This window comes from Acipenser ruthenus, chromosome 59, assembly GCF_902713425.1.
Source record: "Acipenser ruthenus chromosome 59, fAciRut3.2 maternal haplotype, whole genome shotgun sequence".
NCBI classification, from domain to species: Eukaryota; Metazoa; Chordata; class Actinopteri; order Acipenseriformes; family Acipenseridae; genus Acipenser; species Acipenser ruthenus.
This window is the reverse complement of record NC_081247.1, coordinates 4420897-4447104: the sequence shown is the minus strand read 5'-3', so window position 1 is coordinate 4447104 and position 26208 is coordinate 4420897. Positions and strand designations below refer to the sequence as shown.

General features: G+C 41.8%; 1 protein-coding gene across 1 annotated transcript in view; it reads left to right on the top strand.

Annotated features, from left to right (window-relative positions):
• LOC117409972 (butyrophilin subfamily 1 member A1-like) overlaps positions 1 to 18791 on the top strand; it is a 32877-nt gene extending 14086 nt beyond the window's left edge. The window contains exons 6-11 of the mRNA XM_059018397.1: positions 95 to 121; positions 1885 to 1911; positions 3337 to 3363; positions 3506 to 3532; positions 7513 to 8097; positions 15399 to 18791. Of these exons, the coding sequence (XP_058874380.1) occupies positions 95 to 121; positions 1885 to 1911; positions 3337 to 3363; positions 3506 to 3532; positions 7513 to 8097; positions 15399 to 15967 (1262 nt within the window). The 3' untranslated portion in view covers positions 15968 to 18791. The remainder of the gene's footprint in view (positions 1 to 94; positions 122 to 1884; positions 1912 to 3336; positions 3364 to 3505; positions 3533 to 7512; positions 8098 to 15398) is intronic.
• The last annotated feature ends 7417 nt before the right edge of the window (positions 18792 to 26208 follow it).

Sequence of the window (26208 nt, the reverse complement as noted above, 5' to 3'; positions counted from 1 at the left end):
ATAGAAAAAGCTTTGTGAGACATTTTGCATAACTCTGTGCATTTTAGTGTCATAAACCTTCACTATCATATTGACTGTACTGTGTTCTTTCTAGGAAAGTTGAAAATATGTGAAGTTAAAGGTAAGTGAAGACTTTAATGAACAGATACTGCAAACCCATTCCAGCTCCAGCAGTAGCAGCTCAAAGTGGCTCAAATGTGTTGGATGTCTGGATTTCTGGTGGTTGTGTTTGACGAAGTTTCTTTTTTTCCCTTATTCTGCCTATCTGAACCCAGCTGTTTCAACTCTCTTCCATCTCCCTGGTGGTTTTCAGTCTGCTAGGGGTGCAGACTTCCATGAATTGTGGGTGTGTCAGCTCCTCAAGCTCCTGTTGCCGTCTCATTTCCTGCAGCTCCATTTCTAGCACACTTACTAGTTTAACCCTTTGCAGTCCATTTATTAAGTGCCGTCAGGCGCGTCAGGTCCAATTTATTTTCACACGCGCAGTTAATTTTAGACGCGCTGTTTAAAAGTGTTTTTTTTTCACAGTCAAACGGGTTTAAATGGCCCTGCATATCAACAAAGCACTCACTAGGCATCTCCAGCCCCGCCCCACCCTTTCGTTCACTATCGCTTTCACATATGCTAAGAAATAAATAATAATAATAATAATAATAATAATAATAATAATAATAATAGTCGTACATACCGATCGATCATCTCCTGATCACTCGTTTTATCACCAAACTCCTCAATAATGCGATCCAAGTCATTATTTTATTACTAGAACATCTCAAAAAAGCTCTGCAAATGTCCATGATAGTCTCTGTGCGCTGATTCAGTACCATTCAGCTTGTTTCCTTATGACCGCCCCTATGTAATGCCAGGGGCATGTATCACTATTCATGAGATACGCCTTTTATTTATTTATTTATTTTTATCGGCTTGTCTCGGCTCCTGTCGCTCCCACTCGACCATTGAATGGTTTTCTCGGCTTTTTCCGGAGAAAAAACGACTAGAAACCCGTTTTTTTGATGATGTCGGACAGGGTCCGACAATGGACCGAATAGGAATAATTGCAGTGTCGGACCAGGTCTGACATAGGACCACAAAGGGTTAAGCAAGTCCTGGATCGTGCTGCACTTTACACACACTTGTTTTAGCTCTGTTGGGTTTTCTCGGATTTCCCACATCATGCAGGTGTCACAGATTACTGGCTTGAAGAGCATGTGTTTTTTTGTTTTTTTTTGTAAGTTTAGCTTCTGCAGCTGTCAATCTGCTTTCAAACTGCTCTGCTTTTAAATGATGCACTTCACACGATGTCGCTCCCACGCTGTCGCTGTGTGAACTGCCTCACTTTATTGTGTTCTGTTGTGCTTGTAGCTCTGCCCCGCCTCCTTGTCTCAGAACGGCGCTGAATTTGAATCAGCTCTGCTGAGTTTGTTTCAGTTACTTTTAGCAAACAATATAAAATGCTAAATTGAAATTACAATCCCCTTTCTAAGTGTTCTGTTTGAAATGTGTGATACTGTAATGAACTAATTGTTAAAATGATTGTTTCGTTATAAAATGGTGTTCACATGCCTGTAGAATTGTTCCGACTGACTGGTTTCAGTGAATTAATTTAATCAACAATACATCTGCCCTTCTCTTCAAAGCCACACAGCCACTTTTAGTTCAAAGATTTGTAGGATAAATAAATGAAAAAATCAACGGGTGACGCCACAGAAATGTTTCATAATAATGCAGATAATAACTTCACGTATATCAGATTAATTTGATAAAAAGTTCAGACAGTAGATTTATTCACTAGAATCTTCATAGAGATATTGGATTCATTTGATTGGTTGTGTATTTTATATTGTAATTTAACACTTAAAAAAACTGCTCTGTTTTATTTTTTAGCTGTTCTTCATCTTCGAGAGGAACTGGGTAAGAACTGTGTTTTTTGGTTTATTATACAGATTTTTATAAGAACATAAGATAGTTTACAAACGAGAGGAGGACGTTCAGCCCATCTTGCTTGTTTTGGTTGTTAGTAGCTTATTGATCCCAGAATCTTTCCTGATCATGCATCAGATGTGTAATGAAGTGATAATTGCGGGTCTGATGAGTGAGACAGAAACGTGACTGACTAGATGAACACTGTTACTTGAGAGTCATTCAGTTCATAGGCAGGTAGCTCCACTGTAGGGGTGTGTCCAGTACACTAGTGCCTGTGTGCTTGAGTCCTGCACACCATCTCTCTGCTGGATCAGAGCAGTCAGTTCATAGGCAGGTAGCTCCACTGTAGGGGTGTGTCCAGTACACTAGTGCCTGTGTGCTTGAGTCCTGCACACCATCTCTCTGCTGGATCAGAGCAGTCAGTTCATAGGCAGGGAGCTCCACTGTAGGGGTGTGTCCAGTACACTAGTGCCTGTGTGCTTGAGTCCTGCACACCATCACTCTGCTGGATCAGAGCAGTCAGTTCATAGGCAGGTAGCTCCACTGTAGGGGTGTGTCCAGTACACTAGTGCCTGTGTGCTTGAGTCCTGCACACCATCTCTCTGCTGGATCACAGCAGTCAGTTCATAGGCAGGGAACTCCACTGTAGGGGTGTGTCCAGTACACTAGTGCCTGTGTGCTTGAGTCCTGCACACCATCTCTCTGCTGGATCAGAGCAGTCGGTTCATAGGCAGGCAGCTCCACTGTAGGGGTGTGTCCAGTACACTAGTGCCTGTGTGCTTGAGTCCTGCACACCATCTCTCTGCTGGATCAGAGCAGTCAGTTCATAGGCAGGTAGCTCCACTGTAGGGGTGTGTCCAGTACACTAGTGCCTGTGTGCTTGAGTCCTGCACACCATCTCTCTGCTGGATCAGAGCAGTCAGTTCATAGGCAGGTAGCTCCACTGTAGGGGTGTGTCCAGTACACTAGTGCCTGTGTGCTTGAGTCCTGCACACCATCTCTCTGCTCAAGGTCACACCATGTCAGTCACATCTAGGCTTCTAGCTACTCAATACAAAGTTATTATTATTATTATTATTTATTTCTTAGCAGACGCCCTTATCCAGGGCGACTTACAATTGTTACAAGATATCACATTATACATTATTTCACATTATACAGATATCACATTATTTTTACATACAATTACCCATTTATACAGTTGAGTTTTTACTGGAGCAATTTAGGTAAAGTACCTTGCTCAAGGGTACAACAGCAGTGTCCCCCACTGGGGATTGAACCCACAACCCTCCGGTCAAGAGTCCAGAGCCTTAACCACTACTCCACACTGCTGCCCAGTTCAATAGTGTTCAACAGAGGGATGATTTTAAACCTCAGTGTTCAGAAAGTAACCCAACTTTCTTATTTTCACAGAGTCTATAAGGTGTGTCCCTATATCAGGTATGTATAGTGTGTGTAAATCCACAGCCTGACTCACCCCAGCACAGCCCTGCCGGTTAGTGTGTGCTGCACATCTTCTGAACTGTAGAAAGTACAGGAGGAGTGATTGTAAAATAATGCTCTCTTTATTTCTGTGTTCTAGAATGGAAGTGGATCCTCAGCTCAGCAGGTATGTGTCTCTTCAATGGATTCCTTTCACAGTGGAGGATAAAAGAACAGCGAGGAGCCCCGTCTCACTCACTGTGTTCACATCTATAATAAAAATACACATTGTATCTAATTATTAGCAGACAAAAGTCTTGCACGCATGCAACTATATACATTCAGAAACATGTTCTCCCCTTCTCTTGCATTAGAATTGGGTTGACTGAATGATGAAGACCTAATGCTTTGCCACAGTGTCTAAGCCTCAGAAACCATTTCAGGCAGTGACTTCATGTTTGTAGGTTCATATAAACTAGTGTTCTCCAGTCAGCTGTCCTTCATTAAAAATGCTAGCTACAGATACACATGGTTGAAAAGTTGTCGCTGTCTACAGGGCATTTGTGTTCCCTAACAAGCAGTAGGTCAGTTTCCTTAGTTACGGCGGATGAGCCCCAGGATCGGATCAAGATTATGGATCAGTGGCGCCTCACCCGGATCTGCTTAGTACAGCACCTTCTGAACTAGCTCCCATTTTTTGTTTCCTAGTACAACTGTTTTTTTTTTATATATCCAGTGGTTTGCTGAAGTATTCACCCCCTGCAAAGTTTTCACATTTTGTTGGCACCTGAGCGTACTCCACGACGTTTTCAAATTAGACTTTACATGTAAAATCTACACAAACTATTATTATTATTATTATTATTATTATTATTATTATTTATTTCTTAGCAGACGCCCTTATCCAGGGCGACTTACAATTGTTACAAGATATCACATTGTACATTATTTCACATTATACAGATATCACATTATTTTACATACAATTACCCATTTTTACAGTTGGGTTTTTACTGGAGCAATCTAGGTAAAGTACCTTGCTCAAGGGTACAGCAGCAGTGTCCCCCACTGGGGATTGAACCCACTACCCTCCGATCAAGAGTCCAGAGCCCTAACTACTACTCCACACTGCTGCCCTATAAACTACTCCACATTGATAAAGTTAAAAAATGCATATAGAATATAAATTAGTAGGATTTACAGAGAAAAACAGATTAATCTCAGTTGCATAAGTATTCAACCCCTTTGCTACTGCAGCCCAAAATCAGCTCAGGTGCAAATGATTTGTTTTGAAAGGTCACAAAGTGGGTGAAATGGTTTCAGATTGTGTGTACTCAAAGTGGTTTAACTTGTAGATAATTTCCTTCAGGTATATAAAGACTTTCAAGCTGCGACTCGCATAGTGATCCAACAAAGCAACCATGAAGACCAAGGAGCTTTCGAAACAAGGCAGGGATAAAGTGGTAGAGAGGCACAGAGCAGGAGAAGGGTGCAAGAAAATTTCAAAGGTGCTGATTATCCCTCTCAGCACATGAAGTCCATCATTAAGAAGTGGAAGATGCATCATACCACCCAGACACTACCCAGATCAGGTTGCCCTCCCAAACTGAGCAGCCGGGCAAGTAGGAAACTGGTTTGGGATGTCACTCTGAAGCCAACAATGATCTTGAGAGATCTGCAAAGTTCTGTGTCTGAGATGGGAGTCAGTGTTCACACATCAACAATAAGCCGGGCCCTACACAAAGCTGGCCTGTATGGACGGGTGGCAAGAGAGAAGCCATTACTCAAAAAGATTTATCTTAAAGCACATATAGAGTTTGCGAAAAAGCATGTAGATGATACTGCAGACGTGTGGAAAAAGGTTTTGTGGTCAGACGAGACAAAAATTTAACTTTTCGGTCTAAATTACAAACATTACGTCTGGCACAAGCCCAACACTGCACATCACCCAGTCAACACCATCCCAACTGTCAAGCATGGTGGTGGCAGCATCATGTTATGGGGATCCTTCTCTTCAGCAGGGACTGGGAAGCTTGTCAGGATAGAGGGGAGAATGGATGGTGCAAAGTACAGGCGAATCCTTGAGGAAAACCTGTCTGAGTCAGCCAAGACTCTGAAACTGGGGAGGAAATTCACATTTCAGCAGGACAATGACCCAGAGCACAAAGCCAAAGCCACACTGGAGTGGTTGAACAAGAAGAGAATTAATGTTCTTGAGTGGCCCAGTCAAAGTCCTGACTTGAATCCAATTGAAAATTTATGGCGAGACTTGAAAGATTGCAGTCCATCGACGATCCCCAACAAACTTATCAGAACTGGAGCAAGTGAAGAATTGGCAAAAAATTCACCATCCTACTGTGCAAAGCTATTAGAGACCTATCCAAAAAGACTCATAGCAGTAATTGCTGCAAAAGGTGCTTCTACCAAGTACTGACTTAAGGGGCTGAATACTTATGCAACCAGTAAATTTCATTTTGTACATTTTCTTTGCAAGTTTTGCTGACATTTAACCTCCTCCTCATATAACAGTGTTCAGTTTAACCACTACAGCTTTGAATAAAAAATGTTTGTCTGAAAAACTGTGAATACATTATATGTAATTCAACAAAATGTGAAAACTTTGCAGGGGGGTGAATACTCCTGCAAACCACTGTATATGTTATGGACCGATGCCAAAATCGGGCAGTTGCTGAAATGCCCGTGCAGTTTGTGAAGTGTCCAGCTGCGGTGGGCAGATGCAGAATTAGCATCAAATTTTATGTCATTTCAGCATCTGCCCTGGCAGTTTGACAACTGCCCACAGCCACCCGGGCTGATGGTAAAGAAAGATTTTTAACAGATACAGTATATTACTAATAGAGTATATTACTACTACTAATTATTATTATTATTATTATTATTATTATTATTATTATTATTATTAATAATAGTGTGTGATCTCTCTCTCTCTCTCTCTATATATATATATATATATATATATATATATATGTATGTGTGTGTGTGTGTGTGTATATATATATATATATATATATAAATATAAATACACATATATATAATACACACACACACACACACACAGTTGTAGTCAAAAATGTACATACCCCAGTGGAAATGTAACTTTGACTAGGCCATTTCAGAACCTTGATTGTATTCTTCTTTAACCATTCTGAAGTAGATTTTGATGTGTGCTTTGGATCGTTGCCGTGTTGGAACATCCAGTTGCGCTTTTAACCAAGTTTTGTAGTGTAGGGTTTCAGATGATTGGCTAATATCTTTTGGTATGCTATGAAATCCATTTTACTGTGTATTGGAATTACATTTCTTGTGCCATTAGAGGAAAAACAGCCCCATAGAAGGATATTACCACCTTCATGCTTGACAGTAGGTTTGGTATTCATTTTTGTATTCACTTGTGGCTTTTTCCTTGACCTGCAACCATTGAGACTTACACCATGTAATACTCGACCTATGGTTGAAATGGAAACCCCAGTCCCACTTCCAGTTATTCACTTTGAATATATTTAGCAGGCAATCTCTGATTTGTTATTAACCTTCCTCACAATTCTTCTGCTTGGTCTTGGTGAATGAACCTTCTTTCTTCCAGACCAAGGGAGGGTTGTGACAGTACCTCGAGTCTTGTACTTCTTGATTAATAGTATCCTTCTCCAGCTTTATGACAATAATTAATTTTCTGCCTAAGGTCTTCAGATAGCTCTTTACTTTTTCCCATGTTGACTTATTGGTAATGACAGCAATCATCCTATGCCTAACCCTTTTATACTCTAAAGAATGTTAACCTACAATCCAGCAACCAGGAGGTCCCCGGTTCAAATCCCACCTCAGCCACGGACTCATTGTGTGACCCTGAGCAAGTCACTTAACCTCCTTGTGCTCCGTCTTTCGGGTGAGGCGTAGTTGTAAGTGACTCTGCAGCTGATGCATAGTTCACACACCCTAGTCTCTGTAAGTCGCCTTGGATAAAGGCGTCTGCTAAATAATAATAATAATAATAATAATAATAATAATAATAATAATAATAATAATAATAATAATAATTGACACAGAGCACACTTTGAAATAGTTTTTATTCATAGTTGGTACATAGCTGTATTCCATGATTTAAACAAAGATTCTTATTCTTATTATTGTCTCCTCTGCTCTTCACAGTTGTTTTGACTCTGGACCTCGATACAGCACACCCCCGGCTCACCCTGCCTGTGGATGAGAAACAAGTGAGAAGAACACGACAGGATCTCCCTGACAATTCTCAGAGATTTGATTACAGGCGCTGTGTGCTGGGTAGAGAGGACTTTACCTCTGGGAGACACTACTGGGAGTTGGAGGTGGGAAACAATACATTCTGGAGATTAGGAGTCAGCAGAGAGTCTGCCCCGAGGAAGGGGGAATTCAGCATGACCCCCCAGCAGGGTTACTGGACTGTGGGGTGGGATGGAGATGAAGATAAAGAAGGGTTCATTGCTCTCACTGACCCCCAGACCCCCCTCCCCCGGAGCCTGAAGCCCCAGAAGCTGGGGGTGTATCTGGATTTTGAGGAAGGGCAGCTCTCCTTTTACAATGCTGAGACCAGATCTCACATCTACACTTTCACTGACATGGAGATCAATCCCAATGAGAAACTCTATCCATTCTTCTGGACGTTGGAATACAAAGACCTTGCACTGGTGTCCCCAGAGAAGATGAATGACAGCTCTTTCTTTCTTCTAGTCTGGAAATGGATTCTTGCTGCATCAGGTACTGGTTCACTTTACTACTTGTTTGCTAGAGGCTGATAATATGCGTGTTGATTAATTATTCATTTCTATAACTCCTATCTGGTGTGAAGTGTTACAAACATACAACTAACCATTGCTTTTAATAATAATAATAATAATAATAATAATAATAATAATAATAATAATAATAATATGGGTCATGCAGGTTTTATTATTTTATAGTATTAAGTTCATGGTGTAGTAAAAAGTATGCAGTTGTTACAATAACAGCAATGTTTCTCCTGTGTTAAACGTATTGCCTAGATATCTTTTTCAACATAATATTGATTGTTTTTATATTTGTATTTACATATCTTCATCATAAATCACCTGAGGAATGAAGGCGATGGCAAAACACAGCGTGAGGATTGTGTCACACCTCCGTGTGTACCTGCCTGACTCTTCACACAGTGTGAGGATTGTGTCACACCTCCATGTGTACCTGCCTGACTCTTCACACAGTGTGAGGATTGTGTCACACCTCCATGTGTACCTGCCTGACTCTTCACACAGTGTGAGGATTGTGTCACACCTCCATGTGTACCTGCCTGACTCTTCACACAGTGTGAGGATTGTGTCACACCTCCATGTGTACCTGCCTGACTCTTCACACAGTGTGAGGATTGTGTCACACCTCCATGTGTACCTGCCTGACTCTTCACACAGTGTGAGGATTGTGTCACACCTCCATGTGTACCTGCCTGACTCTTCACACAGCGTGAGGATTGTGTCACACCTCCATGTGTACCTGCCTGACTCTTCACACAGTGTGAGGATTGTGTCACACCTCCATGTGTACCTGCCTGACTCTTCACACAGTGTGAGGATTGTGTCACACCTCCATGTGTACCTGCCTGACTCTTCACACAGTGTGAGGATTGTGTCACACCTCCATGTGTACCTGCCTGACTCTTCACACAGCGTGAGGATTGTGTCACACCTCCATGTGTACCTGCCTGACTCTTCACACAGTGTGAGGATTGCGTCACACCTCCATGTGTACCTGCCTGACTCTTCACACAGTGTGAGGATTGTGTCACACTTCTAGCTGTGTACCTGCCTGACTCTTCACACAGTGTGAGGATTGTGTCACACCTCCATGTGTACCTGCCTGACTCTTCACACAGTGTGAGGATTGTGTCACACCTCCGTGTGTACCTGCCTGACTCTTCACACAGTGTGAGGATTGTGTCACACCTCCATGTGTACCTGCCTGACTCTTCACACAGCGTGAGGATTGCGTCACACCTCCATGTGTACCTGCCTGACTCTTCACACAGTGTGAGGATTGCGTCACACCTCCATGTGTACCTGCCTGACTCTTCACACAGTGTGAGGATTGTGTCACACCTCCATGTGTACCTGCCTGACTCTTCACACAGTGTGAGGATTGTGTCACACCTCCATGTGTACCTGCCTGACTCTTCACACAGTGTGAGGATTGCGTCACACCTCCATGTGTACCTGCCTGACTCTTCACACAGTGTGAGGATTGTGTCACACCTCCATGTGTACCTGCCTGACTCTTCACACAGTGTGAGGATTGTGTCACACCTCCATGTGCACCTGCCTGACTCTTCACACAGTGTGAGGATTGTGTCACACCTCCATGTGTACCTGCCTGACTCTTCACACAGTGTGAGGATTGTGTCACACCTCCATGTGTACCTGCCTGACTCTTCACACAGCGTGAGGATTGCGTCACACCTCCATGTGTACCTGCCTGACTCTTCACACAGTGTGAGGATTGTGTCACACCTCCATGTGTACCTGCCTGACTCTTCACACAGTGTGAGGATTGTGTCACACCTCCATGTGTACCTGCCTGACTCTTCACACAGTGTGAGGATTGTGTCACACCTCCATGTGTACCTGCCTGACTCTTCACACAGTGTGAGGATTGTGTCACACCTCCATGTGTACCTGCCTGACTCTTCACAGTGTGAGGATTGTGTCACACCTCCATGTGTACCTGCCTGACTCTTCACACAGTGTGAGGATTGTGTCACACCTCCATGTGTACCTGCCTGACTCTTCACACAGTGTGAGGATTGTGTCACACCTCCATGTGTACCTGCCTGACTCTTCACATGTTCTGTTTTAAATAGGGCTGTGCATGATGCTGATACAGCGTAGTGATATTCATTAGGATCACAAATCGTTCCTATACACTGAAGATTCTGAAAATAACAATGGTGATATTTTAGTTGTGCTGCTATTCAGTTTTAAATTGAACATTCTGAAATGATTTACAAAAAATGTCACGGATGGGCTGTTATTTGTTATCCATGATTCAGGACCCCAATTTTACGTGCACGGTTATTTGTAGGGTGTGCAAACCAGGGGTCTGAGAGTTCTGCTGCTGTGCAGAGTTCTGCTGTGCTGCTCATGAACTGGGCTGCTCATGAACTGGGCTGCTCATGAACTGGGCTGCTCATTATTATTATTATTATTTATTTATTAGCAGACGCCCTTATCCAGGGCGACTTACAATTGTTACAAGATATCACATTATACATTATTTCACATTATACAGATATCACATTATTTTACATACAATTACCCATTTATACAGTTGGGTTTTTACTGGAGCAATCTAGGTAAAGTACCTTGCTCAAGGGTACAACAGCAGTGTCCCCCACTGGGGATTGAACCCACAACCCTCCGGTCAAGAGTCCAGAGCTCTAACCACTACTCCACACTGCTGCCACTCATGAACTGTGCTGCTCATGAACTGTGCTGCTCATGAACTGTGCTGCTCATGAACTGTGCTGCTCATGAACTGGGCTGCTCATGAACTCGCCACACAAACGAATACTAATCAGTGAAGCACAATCTTTCTGCATTATGTATGTCTTATTATTTCTTAGCAGATGCCCTCATCCAGGGCGACTTAGTTGTTACAAAGTATCACAATACAAAATATCACATTACAGATAAGAGCTGTTGTAAAATACAATAATACCTCTGGAGAGTGAACACCCAGGGGGCATAAAGTTGTCGTTAAGGTAAAAGTGGAGAGGGACGTTGACTCAGACGGGCATTATTGCAGAGAGAGTATTTTTAACATTAGGTAGAGATAGATTACTTTTACAATTAGGCTTGCTTAAAATTCAAAGGTAGAGCGCAGAACACAGTCACGCTAAAGAATCATGAAGTGCAGTTAACATGTTTAATGACAGGTGAAATACAATTCAGAGCTGCTGCAGTATGTCCACTGTTTTGTCATTTCAAATCCTTTTACAAAACAAACGTTCAACTTTAAAGCTGCAGGGTCCAGTGCAAACCCACATCATGAAAACATTTGTAGGTGAAAAGTGCTAAAATAAAAGTCGCTACATTTAAACACGTGACATTTACGGTCCACTGAAATAAAGGGCTTTACATAATCTCTGTAAGTAAGAAACTGGAGTGTCCAGTGTGAAAACAGAATAATACGTTAACGTAGCATCTAAAGCAGCGCTATAGCATAAAGATGTTCAATACAAAAAATGCCTGAGTTACAAGCTGTTGCAGTGTCTAAAAATATGGATTGTAACAGGAAAGCGTAATCAATCAGACTGCGGAGTCTGTATCCTCTGATCCGAAACCGACAAACCGCACGTCTTCGTTATCTGAACAGAAGATAACCCTGACCCTGAATCATTCAACGCACAGAGCAACTACTTCAAGGCAGTTTTTACTATTCATGTGAGCCGCGATATTTCCCCTCGGGCACTATTTGCGCATGGTTATTAAAAACCAGAAATTAATGGTGAAAATTTGACTTTCAGATAAAAGTTGGGGGGGGGGGGCGATCGTTCAAACAGAGGCGTTGACTCGGCAGAATCCAGTATTTGCTTTTAAGAGTAAATTCCATCAAGAGTAAGTAGTAGGCACAATAAATGGATACAAAAAGATTTCAAATAAGAGCCATTATAAAAAATGTGGATACGGTTACCTTCAAGAGTAAAATCAATTATGATTGAGAGCAGCAGTAGAGTACAGCAAAGTGTGGCGCAGTTAAGTGCAAGTACATGATGATGCAAGTCGTGATACAATTGGGTGCCATATAGTCCAGCGTAGTGGAGGGTTGTGAGGTTTACAGATGTTGTCTGAACGGGTGTGTCTTGAGGAGGTGCCGAAAGGCGGTCAGCAACTGAGCAGTCCTGATATCCGTGGGTAGATCACTCCGTAAATAACAATCACAACACTTTGTCGGTTTTTAGAAACCACCCTTTTCGAAAATATCAACATCTGAAGCATTTTGAAACAGATAGAAATGTAATACTATTTAAATGTCAAAAATACTCATTTTAGTATAGCAATTGAATACATAACATGTGTAATGTGTATTTTTTTGCTTGTAGTATCTTCTATGTTGATGTTAAAACACTGCCTTGCAAATGTATCAGTAATGACAGTGCGAAAATAGCTCATTCATTCATTCTAGTGCGGGAGAACACACACAAAAACAGTGTACATAATTACAAAAATGCAAAACAAAACACAGTGAGGAAAAACAGCAGTAAAACAAAAGGTGGCCAAGCTTGGGCTGTGCGCTGCTCCCACTAAAAGGGAGGTCGCACATCAGGAAGCTTTGTCGACCCAAGTATGTTTATAACCTTTTCATCAAAAATCTGTTTTTCATTTCATTAGCTTTTAGTACAAAATCATCCTCAGAATCACAGGTGATGCCCCCTAGTTCATATTTGATAGAATTGTTTTCTTTGATTTTAAATAAAAATGATTTCAGACTTGAGAATATTTATCATCTCCAAATTCAGGGTGTAGCAATGGGTACAGCAATGGCGCCTAACTATGCCAATCTACAGTACTGTGCAAAAGTTTTAGGCCTGTACTTCTCAGCATTGAGGAGACCATTAATTCTGACCAAATCCCCAACTCCATTTGCAGAAATGCCGCCCCAAACTTGCAAGGAACCTCCACCATGCTTCACTGTTGCCTGCAGACACTCTTTCGTGTACCGCTCTCCAGCCCTTCGGCGAACAAACTGCCTTCTGCTACAGCCAAATATTTCAAATTTTGACTCATCAGTCCAGATCACCTGCTGCCATTTTTCTGCACCCCAGTTCCTGTGTTTTCGTGCATAGTTGAGTCGCTTGGCCTTGTTTCCACGTCAGAGGTATGGCTTTTTGGCCGCAAGTCTTCCATGAAGGCCACTTCTGACCAGACTTCTCCGGACAGTAGATGGGTGTACCAGGGTCCCACTGTTTTCTGCCAATTCTGAGCTGATGGCACTGCTGGACATCTTCCGATTGCGAAGGGAAGTAAGCATGATGTGTCTTTCATCTGCTGCAGTAAGTTTCCTTGGCCGACCACTGTGTCTACGGTCCTCAACGTTGCCCGTTTCTTTGTGCTTCTTCAAAAGAGCTTGGACAGCACATCTGGAAACCCCTGTCTGCCTTGAAATTTCTGCCTGGGAGAGACCTTGCTGATGCAGTATAACTACCTTGTGTCTTGTTGCTGTGCTCAGTCTTGCCATGGTGTATGACTTTTGACAGTAAACTGTCTTCAGCAACCTCACCTTGTTAGCTGAGTTTGGCTGTTCCTCACCCAGTTTTATTCCTCCTACATAGCTGTTTCTGTTTCAGTTAATGATTGTGTTTCAACCTACATATTGAATTGATGATCATTAGCACCTGTTTGGTATAATTGTTTAATCATACACCTGACTATATGCCTACAAAATCCCTGACTTTGTGCAAGTGTACCTAGAAAAATTAATGCTGTTTTGAAGGCAAAGGGTGGTCACACCAAATATGGATTTGATTTAGATTTTTCTTCTGTTCACTCACTTTGCATTTAGTTAATTGATAAATATAATCTATTAACATGTCTATTTTTGAAAGCATTCTTACTTTACAGCATTTTTTCACACCTGCCTAAAACTTTTGCACAGTACTGTATATAAGGGTAAATTTGAACACGATTACATTTACAACAATAATCCTTTTTAATCTAAAGTTGTGGTTACGTTACATTGATATATTTTTTATATGGACTAGACCTAAAGATATGTTGAGTAAGTTTGAAGAATATGTCAATAACATTAAACCTACACTCAAGTTTACTTCAGAGATTAGCTCGAGTATGGTTACTTTTCTAGATGTCCAAGTTGTGAAGGTGGGGCATCGCCTGATAACCTCTTTATATAGGAAACCCACGGATCGTAACAGTTTTTTAAATGCTTCTAGTTATCCAGTTTCCCGCTGTTCTTTGGCAGTTATAAGATGCTGAAATGATCCAAACACAGTGATCTGTTTCAGTGTTTTCGATGGCCCTTCTGTTTCGCCTTGTCTTGTTTATGTTTCTTTTCATACAATGCATGTTTAGTGCTTCCCATGTGTTCTACAATGGTCTGCCTACGAGTGTAATTTACAGCATTGCTGCATGAAGTACAAAACAGCACATTACCATCGATGTGAAATTTATCCTTGCCAAACTCATTGATCCGATCTTTAGGGTTGATTTTTTATTGTATTCAGCATCTTTGAACAGCTCTGAATACTGAAGTAAACTGAACTTGAATGCCTTGCATGTTTTTTGCCCCTCCCCAAATGTAAAACTAAAAAATCTCTGAAAACAGAAAATCTGTTATTCCGCACAAATGGATTCCTAGGGTCCCAACTGATAACCACTTATCTGATTGTGATGAAAATATGTATAGACACTCTACCACAAATTATTCAAAGGTTTAACATTTAGATCCATTATCACCCCTCCTCCGCTTTTCTCTCGATCCATCTTTTCACCCTTACCTCTTTAAATATTCTCTCCGTACCTCTCCCTCGTTCCTTCTCTCTTCCCCATTTTCCTCTCACTTTTCCTTTCCCTCTCTACCCTCCTCTTTATTTGTCTCTCTCCTCAGTATCTCCCACTACATCCTTCTGTCATTCTCTTTTATCCTCTCCTGTTCTCATCAACAGAGATGCATATTCCAGGTGACAGGTATATACTATAGGTTACACACTTTTACCCATTGAGAGAACCACTTATCCGAGTGTGATGAAACTTGGTACGGACGTTCTTTAACACAAATTATTAGGAGTTCAGACTCTGGAGGCTGTGTGTAGATACGGTCTGTCTCTCTCTCTTTCACCCCTCCCTGTCCTCCACTGCTCAATTTTCTTCAGGTGTACTTTAACACTAATTATTAAGAGCATCAGCCTCCTTTACCTGTTTTTTACCTCTCTTCCTTACTCTCTCTATCGCTTTCTCATTCCACTCTCATTGTATCAATAATAATAATAATAATAATGTCTCCTCTCTGCTCCACAGTTGATGTGACTCTGGACCCTGATACAACTTCCCCCTGGCTTACTATGTCTGTGGATGGGAAACGAGTGAGAGGGGCAGGGACATGGCAGCGTCTCACTGACAATCCGTATCTCCGTGACAATCCAGAGAGATTTGATCGCAGGCCCTGTGTGCTGGGCAGGGAGGGCTTCACCTCAGGGAGACACTACTGGCAGGTGCAGATGGGGGAGAATACATTCTGGACATTAGGAGTCAGCAGAGAGTCTGCCCAGAGGAAGGGGGAGTTTGGCATGACACCCCAGCAGGGTTACTGGACTGTGAGGTGGAGTGGAGATGACTTCACTGCTGTCACTGCCCCCCAGACCCCCCTCCCCCGGAGCCTGAAGCCCCAGAAGCTGGGGATGTACCTGGATTATGAGGAAGGGCAGCTCTCCTTTTACAATGTTGAGACCAGATCTCACATCTACACTTTCACTGACATGGAGTTCAAGCCCAATGAAAAACTCAATCCATTCTTCTGGACCTGGGATGAGAATATAGACCTTGTGCTGGAGTCCCCTAACCCTAACACTGTCAGTGCTGAGGATTAAACATTGCTAAACTAGGAAACTATTCAAACAGCTCAGTCAATCTCCTCTTCACTTTCACTGACACTCTCTCTGCACACTTCTGTGCTGATGAGAAGAAATCCTCTCTCATCCACCCTCTTACCCTGAGCCCCTCCTCTTTATTTCTCTACACCTCCTTTCCTACTCTCCCTTCCTGTCTACCTTTCTGTATCCCCTCCACCTCTCTCCATCTCCAGATCTCTCTATCTCATCTCTCCCTCCCTGTTGGCTCTCCCCACTGATATGTTATGGTTACATTGTTACAGTTGGGATAAAACAAAATTATTTGGATACCTCTCCACTCTTCCCTTTCTCCTTCTCTCACTCCCTCTCCCCTCCCTGTCCCACTCTTCCGATCTCCTTTCCTGCCCTCTTTACCCCTCTCCCTCTATTCTGCCCTCTCTACGGTGGGTGTATTTCAGTGCTGTAACTCAAAAAATGAAAACAGTGAAAAACAGGCAGAAAAGGACTTGAAAAGGAGCTTGATTCACTGATCTCCACTGAAGGAAGGAGACTTTAACAATCGATGAGTTAACGATGGGCTGAGTCGTCTGACCAGGAAACAAAGACCTTGAACAAAGACCTGAACAGGACAACGGCCAAAGTTATCACCCGAGAGATCAACACTGCGAAACAAATTGAGTATTCAACATGAAACTAGAAGAATAGAAAAATAATCACTGAAGAGATACTTGGGGAATGGAATGAATGCATGTTTGCAGAAAGGCTGGCGCTTGTGAAACATAAAGGGGTGTAAGATATCTAGCACATTGTTTCAATTAACAAAGGGGCTGGAATAATATTGCATGGGTGTGATTTAACAAGTATACAGAGGGAGGATCAATAGTGATCTAAGAGATTGAGGGAAGGGCTGGAATGAATAAGAACATGTGAAGTGAGGGTTAAGTTTATGTACAGTGGATTCTAATTAAAATACATATAATTAACACTAGAACTGCCAGGTTTATGCTATTACCTAGAACTGCCAGCGGTAGTCATTTTGATGGGGATTTTTTAACCCTTTGCGGTCCTATGTCGGACCTGGTCCGACATCGTGAAAAATCCCTTTCCGGTCCATTGTCGGACTCTGTACAACATTGCCAAAAACCATGGATCTAACACAGCCTGTGTTGCGTTTAAGCTGGAAAAAGCTGAGACAAGTCGTTCCCTAATGGTCTCTGATCGGAAAGAAGGCGGAGAGAACCGAATAGACCATATTCAAGCTGAGCAAAGCCAAACTGAACAGACGGAGACGAGACGCACAGAGTGATAATGGCGCAGAGGAGACGGAGAAAGGCAATGCAGCCTGAAGAACTTGCACAGATGATGGAGGAAGAAGAAAGTACAGACGAAAGCAGTTTGGATGATGATTTTGACCAATCTAGTGACGAAGAAGTAAATTTTTCACTTACTGAGGACTCTGAGCAATCTGAGGAAAGTGACCACGAACCAGACGTGCAGCCGAAGGGCGATTTGGAGACGTGCATCGGTAAGTGCGGATACTTTCACAAAACTCCCATTTACTGTGATAAATAAGGGATTTCAAGGGAGTACTACTTTTAGTACTCAACTTTTTTCCACGAACGCTTTGTTTACTGAAATTGTAAATGAAACCAGTAGACATGCGAGCGTAAAACCAACAGGACCGCGGTGTCACAACTCTATTTGGAACTCCTGGAAACCTGTTACGTTACCAGAGATGATGTTCTGCTAATTATGGGACTGAATGTAAAAACAGAGGAATGGGCCGACAGAATGCTGTTTTTCAAAGATCAAGAGACCACGTTTCTTGCCCTCCCCCACCCAGGTGCATCAGGCTGCTTTTGTTAGCAGAATGTGGTCAGCTACATAGACACAAAATGCCGTGAGCTATTTATCCCAGGTAGAGACATTTGTATTGATGAGAGCACCGTTGGCTTCAAAGGAAGGATTATCTTCAAATGCTACAATCCTCAGCCTACCAATCTTCAAATGCTACAATCCTCAGCCTACCAATTGGGGGATGTGTGTGTATGTTTTAGCTGACTGTGAAACCTGGTTATGTCTCTGCTGTTGATCCTTACTTTGGCAGCCCAACAACAGACTCCCTGCTGAGACCTGAAATGTATATTCTAATATTTACTGATTGGTATTCACTCATACAGCTATCCTGCTTGCATATAAGGAGGCTGTGTGGTCCAGTGGTTAAAGAAAAGGGCTTGTAACCAGGAGGTCCCCGGTTCAAATCCCACCTCAGCCACTGACTCATTGTGTGACCCTGAGCAAGTCACTTAACCTCCTTGTGCTCCGTCTTTCGGGTGAGACGTAGTTGTAAGTGACTCTGCAGCTGATGCATAGTTCACACACCCTAGTCTCTGTAAGTCGCCTTGGATAAAGGCATCTGCTAAATAAACTAATAATAATATTCATATTATTTGATTATTGATTTAAAAATATTGTTACTAAAATAGATTATAGACAATAGATGAATGGATTATTTTCCATGTAATCAATATTTACACTGAAGCTGAGATGCTCCCTGAGTATTATTCATTGCTAAACACAGTGAACTGATTTCTGCTATTTTGATATGAATCTTCTGTTCTGTTTTTGTAGCGCATCTATTGTCTATCTTTCTTGATAAAATGTATAAAAGATATAACGGTGTTGTGTGATTTACTGCTCAATTCTTTACCTCGGCAATCTTGAACTCGTAAAAAGAAAGACATTCATGACAGCAGAGTGCTGATTAAATGAGACCATTACACATATGAATGAATTGTATCCTTAAACTGGACATTTTAATTGTGATTCTTCCCACATAACTCTTCCTGGAATAACGATGCTGTTGGGTCCATGAGCAGATTCTTCACAGAGACACAGTGGGAACAGCTTCCTATACGAGTTACAAAAGCAAGATCCAATGAACTACACAAATGCCAGAATTGACAATATTGTTTAATTACCAGCAATTCAGTATCTCCTAAAATATAATAGCATCAAATAAGAGGAATTTGGTGTATTTCACATTTTCACTGTTTGTTTTTTTTTTTTTTTTTTTTTTTACTAAAATGAGTTTGTAAAAGCTAGCAACAAATTAATTTCTGTGTAAAGACTTTCTTCCAAATCAGCCATTCTGCTTTGTGTAGTGGGGTTAGTTATATTTATTATATTTATTTCTTAGCAGATGCCCTTATCCAGGGCGACTTACAAGATATCACATTATTTCTACATACAATTACCCATTTATACAGTTTTTACTGGAGCAATCTAGGTAAAGTACCTTGTTCAAGGGTACAGCAGCAGTGTCCCCCACCTGGGATTGAACCCAAGAGTCCAGAGAGTCGTGGGTTCAATCCAGGTGGGGGACGCTGCTGCTGTACTTTAGTGTATATGATGATGATGATGATAATAGTAATAATAATAATATAATTAGTTTTGAATGCCCTTTGAACTGTGTTTCTATTCCTGTATATAATTTGTTAAGGACAAGACAGTCACAATCATTCACACACACCATTTACAAATGGACTTTTCATTTCCATGTAGAGGCATATTTCGCCACACGATATTTGTAAACCCCTCTCGCATGTTTAGACCTGCATAAGCGAACACCCTTGTGTCCTTTTCTCAGAGATGCGAGTCCTGTCTCCTCAGTAAGCACCTCAATGGTTATCCTGCCTCATTCATTATGCGTTGCTCTGTTTTCACTGCTGTGATTGACTCAGAGTGTCTGTGGAGCTCCAAGCTTCCTGCGACCCAGGGGTTCATTTGTAAAAACAAAGGTACCTGATCTTATCATTAAGGAAGAGGGCAGCAGTCTTTGTTTCCAGATCTAATGTACTGCCCTTGATTTACAGCAGCTCCCATAAATGCTTCAAGATCTCCTCTGCTTCAGGATCGGGGGGTGGGGGGCAGGGGGTTCATGTCTTATTGTTCGTGTCGGTAGCTGCATGCCCACCTTTGCTTCGCCATGTTTTAACATAATCTTCAGGTTCGAACAATACCAGCGGCAGAGCGACTAATCTGATGAACAGGAGCGCCAACACTGCTGTTGTTAAGAGCTCTAGTTCCTTTAGCGTTTTCACCGTTTGGGTTGTAAAAATTCTAGTAATGTCACATCCTAAAATATATTGTTACAGTACAGTTCCGTCATTCGATTCATGGAAAGCATTTTTTGTCTGTTGTGCATGTTATGTATATAGAGTTCTTTCTTGGAAAAAGATGTGTTCATACACTTTTTTTCTCTATGTAATGGCAGGTGTATAATTCTCACCTGTCAGATAAAAAAAGGTATTGGATCCGGCGCAAATGAAGCCCTGCTACTAGCACTGAAGAAAGAGAATCACGGTGCTTTCTGAGGTAACACTGCTGAAATGGGGTTTGAACCCCAGCTCCTCTACAGCAAAGACTCTGCTCACACTTTAGCTGATTGAACCCAGCAGAGGTGCAGACAATAGTGTCACAGTACAGCCTGCCTCAATAGGAATGAATTCTGGGTCTCGAAGCATCAATCAAACAAGGATAAAACTCATCAATCACATCTCTTCCCTACGATAAACCTACCAGCACTTCAAGTTGACATGGAGAGCGATGTCCATTTCCAACACTGCTGTCTTTGTATGCTGTCTGCTCCGGTCAAGGTGGGACAGGTCGAGGAGGAGGAGGACATTGGAGTTGGGGAAGAGCCTTAGGGACTGGCTGCTGAGCATGTCAATCACCCGGAGGAAACTGCTGATTAGGTATAGAGAGAGAGAGAGAGAGAAAGAGAGGCTTTTAAGATCATTCATTAATCATTCCAAATAAAATCCTTTGAACTACAGTAAGGCAAAACACAACAAAATTAAGGTTATTGCTGCCTCCAGGGATCAGCTGAAATCTCCCCAGTGCATCAGATTAAAATCCTAAAAAAAACATCATGTTTTCCTGAAAAAACAGATTTTAAACAAATAAAAGGATCATAAAATATCAATAAAAACACAATAAAAATAATATATATATATATATATATACAAAAATATCCTAACAGTGTTTTCTTTCTGTTAAAAAAACAGATTTATACCAAATTAATGAAAACAATGTAAACAATAAAATACAAAGAAAAATTAAAACTAGAACATAAACTGGAGGACACCAAGTTGTTGATGACTAGGACCTTCCCCCTGAAAGACAGCTGAGCCAGCAGTCCCCTCCATCTCTGCAGCCGCCCCCTCACCCTGTCCAGCAGGCCCTCCCAGTTCTTCTGCATGTACACTTTGGTTCTTCAGTACCTGTCCTGTCCCATCTCAATGCCTCAGGTAGAACACAAGCCAGTAATGCCCACAAGCCAACTGCCTGACAAGAAGGAGCCACATTTTGCCCAGTTGATGCATGCAGAAGACGCTCTCTGAAATGTGCTCGGAGAGCGTGAGGGTGAGGAGGGCACTGCCCAACCAGCCAGCTTAATCCTCAGCAGGTGCAGCAGGGACTCTGGCCAGTGAGAAGAGCATGCCAGACAGGGAGCAGCCTGTCTAATACCCCGTGGAAAGGCTTACTTAGCACATTGTTAATCTTTAAAATATTAAAGACATTTAAATATAAAAGCTGAATATAACAAATAAAAACAGGGCCAAAACCGAAGGCTTCCAGGGTTTTAAAAAGGTACGTATGGTCGACCCTGTCAAATGCTTTTTTCTTGGTCCAGTCCTACATTAGAATCATAAATATTTGTAACAGATAAAAAATCACGTATTAAAAATAAGTTATCAAAAATGGAACGTCCATGTGTGCAGTATGTTTGGTCATTGTGCACTACAGATCCAATACTTGTTTGTCAAACATTCTGAAATTATTTTAAAATTGGAACATAAAAGTGATACAGGTCTCCAGTTTTTGAGCAGGCACAGATCTCCTTTCTTGGACAGCAATGTGATTACTGCCCTGCGGCAGCTGAGGGTCAGTTCTTTGTGCTTGAGGCTCTCTCTCAGGACCTGGAACAAGTCCTCTACCATTATTTTCCAAAATAAAATTCACCAGGCAGTCCATCTATCCCAGGAGCTTTGCATTAGAGAGCTGTGTGACAGCAGCGGTCAGCTCCTGGTAGGTCAGTGGCTCGTTCAGGTCATGCTGCTCCTCCTCGCTGAGGCTGGGCAGATCCTGGAGCAGTTGGTCAGTGTCTTCTTGTTCACAGAGCTCATCCTGGTACAGCTGACTGCAGAACTGCACCGCCTCCATTCTGATCTCCTCCTGGCTGTACAGCTCTCTGCCGCAGGATGTCTAGATGCAGTGCATCTTCCAGCTGTCTGCTCTCCTCTCTTCCAGGCTGAAAAAGAAACTGGTAGGAGCGTCCATCTCTCTTAGCTCCGTGAATCGAGAGTGCACAAGCGAACCCCTTCACCCTCTCCTTCAGCAGACTTCCAAGAGCATTATTTTGCTCCCTTAGCATCTGTAGGTTCTGCTCTCTGTTATTAGTGTCCACATTGCTCTCAGGTTGAAGGAGTTTTGTCTCCAACTCTCTCATGGCTGCATTCAGTGACCCGGTTGCATCAAGAGTGTACTGCTGGCAAAATCATTTTAATTTGTGTTTGTGGCAAAGTGGTTTGTAGTGCTCCGGTGTACAGGTGATTCAAGGTGCTCCAACAAAGGACAAACACAAAGTTCACAGGTCAGGTTCTTTAATTCCCTTGACAAGGTTTTCAAATAATAAAGCTGGCTCTACCCAGCAATGGGTATTGCCAGCGACAAAACAAAGGGGTTGCAGTCCCGAAATAATAATTCCAACACAAAACACGTAACACAGTCACAAACAACACGTCTCCGGACTGTGTGCTCTGGTGCAGGTGCGGTGCTCTGAGTGCTGGTGCTCTTGTGTGTTCAGGTCCGGGCTGGCTTCTCGCTGCAGCTCCGGCTTCGTATCAGCCGTCTGGCAAAACAAACACAACCGTTTAATCAATGGAACCACACTTCATTCAAGGTTCCGTCCTTGTCTCCTCCCATTAACCACAACAAAGGAACCGATTACGGCGTCACGTCCCCCTAAAGTACCCTAAGCCCCGCCCCCTCCGATAGCTAGTTCAATCACGTCTCCTCCAATTCATGACTGACACTTCGCTCACCGTACTAGGGCGATGACTCCAGGTACCGTAACGCCGCCTTCTTCCTGAATGGCCGGCTTCCGACTGTCCCCTGGAATGAACTGCCCAACCATTCAGTACGAAGCCCGCAGTTCCTGTTGTACAGTGCCCTCACCGGTCAAGAGGGAGATTGTTGATTCGGATTCATTCGCTCTCCGTCACAGTGTTTTACCAATATCAGCCGTCCTGTCACACCTTCCACAAACAGTCATCGCGAAACTTCAAAACTCATGCGAACATATTTCTTTTTACAGGTTTCAATCAAACTGGAGTGGGTTTGGAGGCATAACTGGAGGCATATTCTCCATCACACAGTTACAGAAATTAAAGTCAAGTGGCCGCCCTCCTAAATATTTTTCGTCTCTTGGTTGGGTTGGGCTGCTATTTCTGGCATAGTAAATGTGTTGAGTATGCGCAGTGTGCAAAGGTAGCAAAAGAACATGTGCAGAGCATGCAGTTCCTGAAGGAAGCAAAAAGTGGCGGTGGCAAAAAAGTGCAGAACACCGAAGCACCCTTCATAAGAACATAAGAACATAAGAACATAAGAAAGTTCACAAACGAGAGGAGGCCATTCGGCCCATCTTGCTCGTTTGGTTGTTAGTAGCTTATTGATCCCAGAATCTCATCAAGCAGCTTCTTGAAGGATCCCAGGATGTCAGCTTCAACAACATTGTGAGGAGTTGGTTCCAGACCCTCACAATTCTCTGTGTAAAGAAGTGCCTCTTATTTTCTGTTCTGAATGCCCCTTTATCTAATCTCCATTTGTGACCCCTGGTCCTTGTTTCTTTTTTTAGGTCGAAAAAGTCCCCTGGATCGACATTGTCTATACCTTTTAGGATTTTGAATGCTTGAATCAGATCACCACGTAGTCTTCTTTGTTCAAGACTGAACAGATTCAATTATTTTAGCCTGCCTGCATATGACATGCCTTTTAAACCAGGAATAATTCTGGTCGCTCTTCTTTGCACTCTTTCTAGAGCAGCAATATCCTTTTTGTACCAAGGTGACCAGAACTGAACACAATATTCTAGGTGAGGTCTTACTAATGCATTGTAAAGTTTTAACATTACTTCCCTTGATTTAAATTCAACACTTTTCACAATATATCCAAACATCTTGTTGGCCTTTTTTATAGATCGATTACAACGAGAAACGGGTATTGAGAATACTAATACAAAGTAGACACTTTGTGTGATAAACCATATTTAATATTAGTATATTAACCATGTATGTTAATGTTGTTATGGTCGTTGTAATCTTCTGACTATGCAATCAATGAACTGTACACTATTAATGCATACATCTAACCAATAACCTTTCCTTTCTGTAATATTAGTTGTGCGCCCCTGTTTATTCTTAAATAAACTATTGTTTTATATTTCTGACTCATTGTGTGAATGTCGGTTATTGTAAAGGGAATCCGAGTTCTACATGGTCCAGAACTTAAATATGGTCTGTCTCATTTCTTACATTTTGATGTTCTTAAACAGGGCGACTAGAGACTAATTTATATTTAAATAAATGGTATACCTAATTCACTACAGCTACCGTTAGGTGACATTATCCACAGACACGGAGTGACCTTCCATTGCTATGCTGATGATACCCAGCTATATGTGTCCCTAAAGCCAGGAATATCTAGCCTGGGTGTTATTTGCTACTTGCTATCAAGCATTGGATGTCACAGAATTGTCTAATGTTGAATTCAGATACAACAGAGGTTATGCTAGTGGGCTCACAGAACCAACTCCCCAGTAATGTTATTGAAGCTGACACCCTGGGATCCTTCAAGAAGCTGCTTGATGAGATTCTGGGATCAATAAGCTACTAACACCAAACGAGCAAGATGGGCTGAATGGCCTCCTCTCGTTTGTAAACTTTCTTATGTTCTTAAAAGGAAATGTGGGATTACAGAGCTCGACCCTTGCAGTCTTTCATCAAAACATAAACTAGAAATTAAGAGTTTGGGGGTCATCTTTGATCCTGATCTATCATTTCATAAAATGGCTTTCTTATCTCAGTGGGTTTTAATGTAACTTTAATGCTGTTATTTAAATGGTCTGACTGTGGCAGTTGTATGTGTGACATGCTATACAAATGTATTGTGTTTTTTCTCTGCTATGTACTGTACAGTGCAGTGCGATAGTTTTGTATAAAAAGTGCTATATAAATGCAATAAATAAATATGTTTGCTTGATAGAATTATAAAGATGTATTAGTATTGCATATACTTACCTGTTGGGGATAATTCAGCATCGCCTACATTGTAATTGTTAAATGTTGATTTAGACTTAGTATGCCTGCCTACAGATGTCAGGACTGCCCAGTCCCTGACCACATTCCGGCGCCTCCTTAAGACTCACCTCTTCAAACAGCACCTGTAGAACTCCTCTGTTTGTATCCTGGGACACTATCACCCTTCATTTAAATGTGCTTTATTTTGCTCTTATCTGCCCCCTATTCTACTGCATTTAATCCTGTACTTCAGAATACTGTAATCTGCCAAGTGTTTAACCTGTAGTACTTTGTATTTAATCACATCCTGATATAACTATCACTATTTAATCATATCCTGATGTAACTGTCACTATTACCTGCTGTATTATTGAATTGTGGTTTGTCACACTTGAACAAAAGTTATTGTATTTCTTGCTCTTATTGTATTACTTGTATTGTAACACTTGAAATGTATTTGCTTACGATTGTAAGTCGCCCTGGATAGGGGCGTCTGCTAAGAAATAAATAAATAATAATAATAATAATAATAATAATAATAATAATAATAATAATAATAATAATAATAATAATATTGTGTGTATGTGTAATAAAATATTGAACTTGGTTTGTGGTTCCTGTTCATTCATCCTGGGGGTTAGAGGTAGTGACACGGGTAGTCAATGAGGATGACTGTGATTGTTACAGACAGTACACTACAGTTACAATAGATTTATTTTTTGTTGTGAATGCAAGTTCTCTTCGTGTTTGTTTTCACTGCGGTTTATATAGTCTGTTAATGGGAGTGGTCCCTGGCGTGAGCCCCAAGTGAGGTATTACTTTAGCTTTTCAGAGCTTATCACCGTGTGTACAAATGCGTCCTATTTTACTCGAGGAATTGGTTCAAACTCCTTTCAC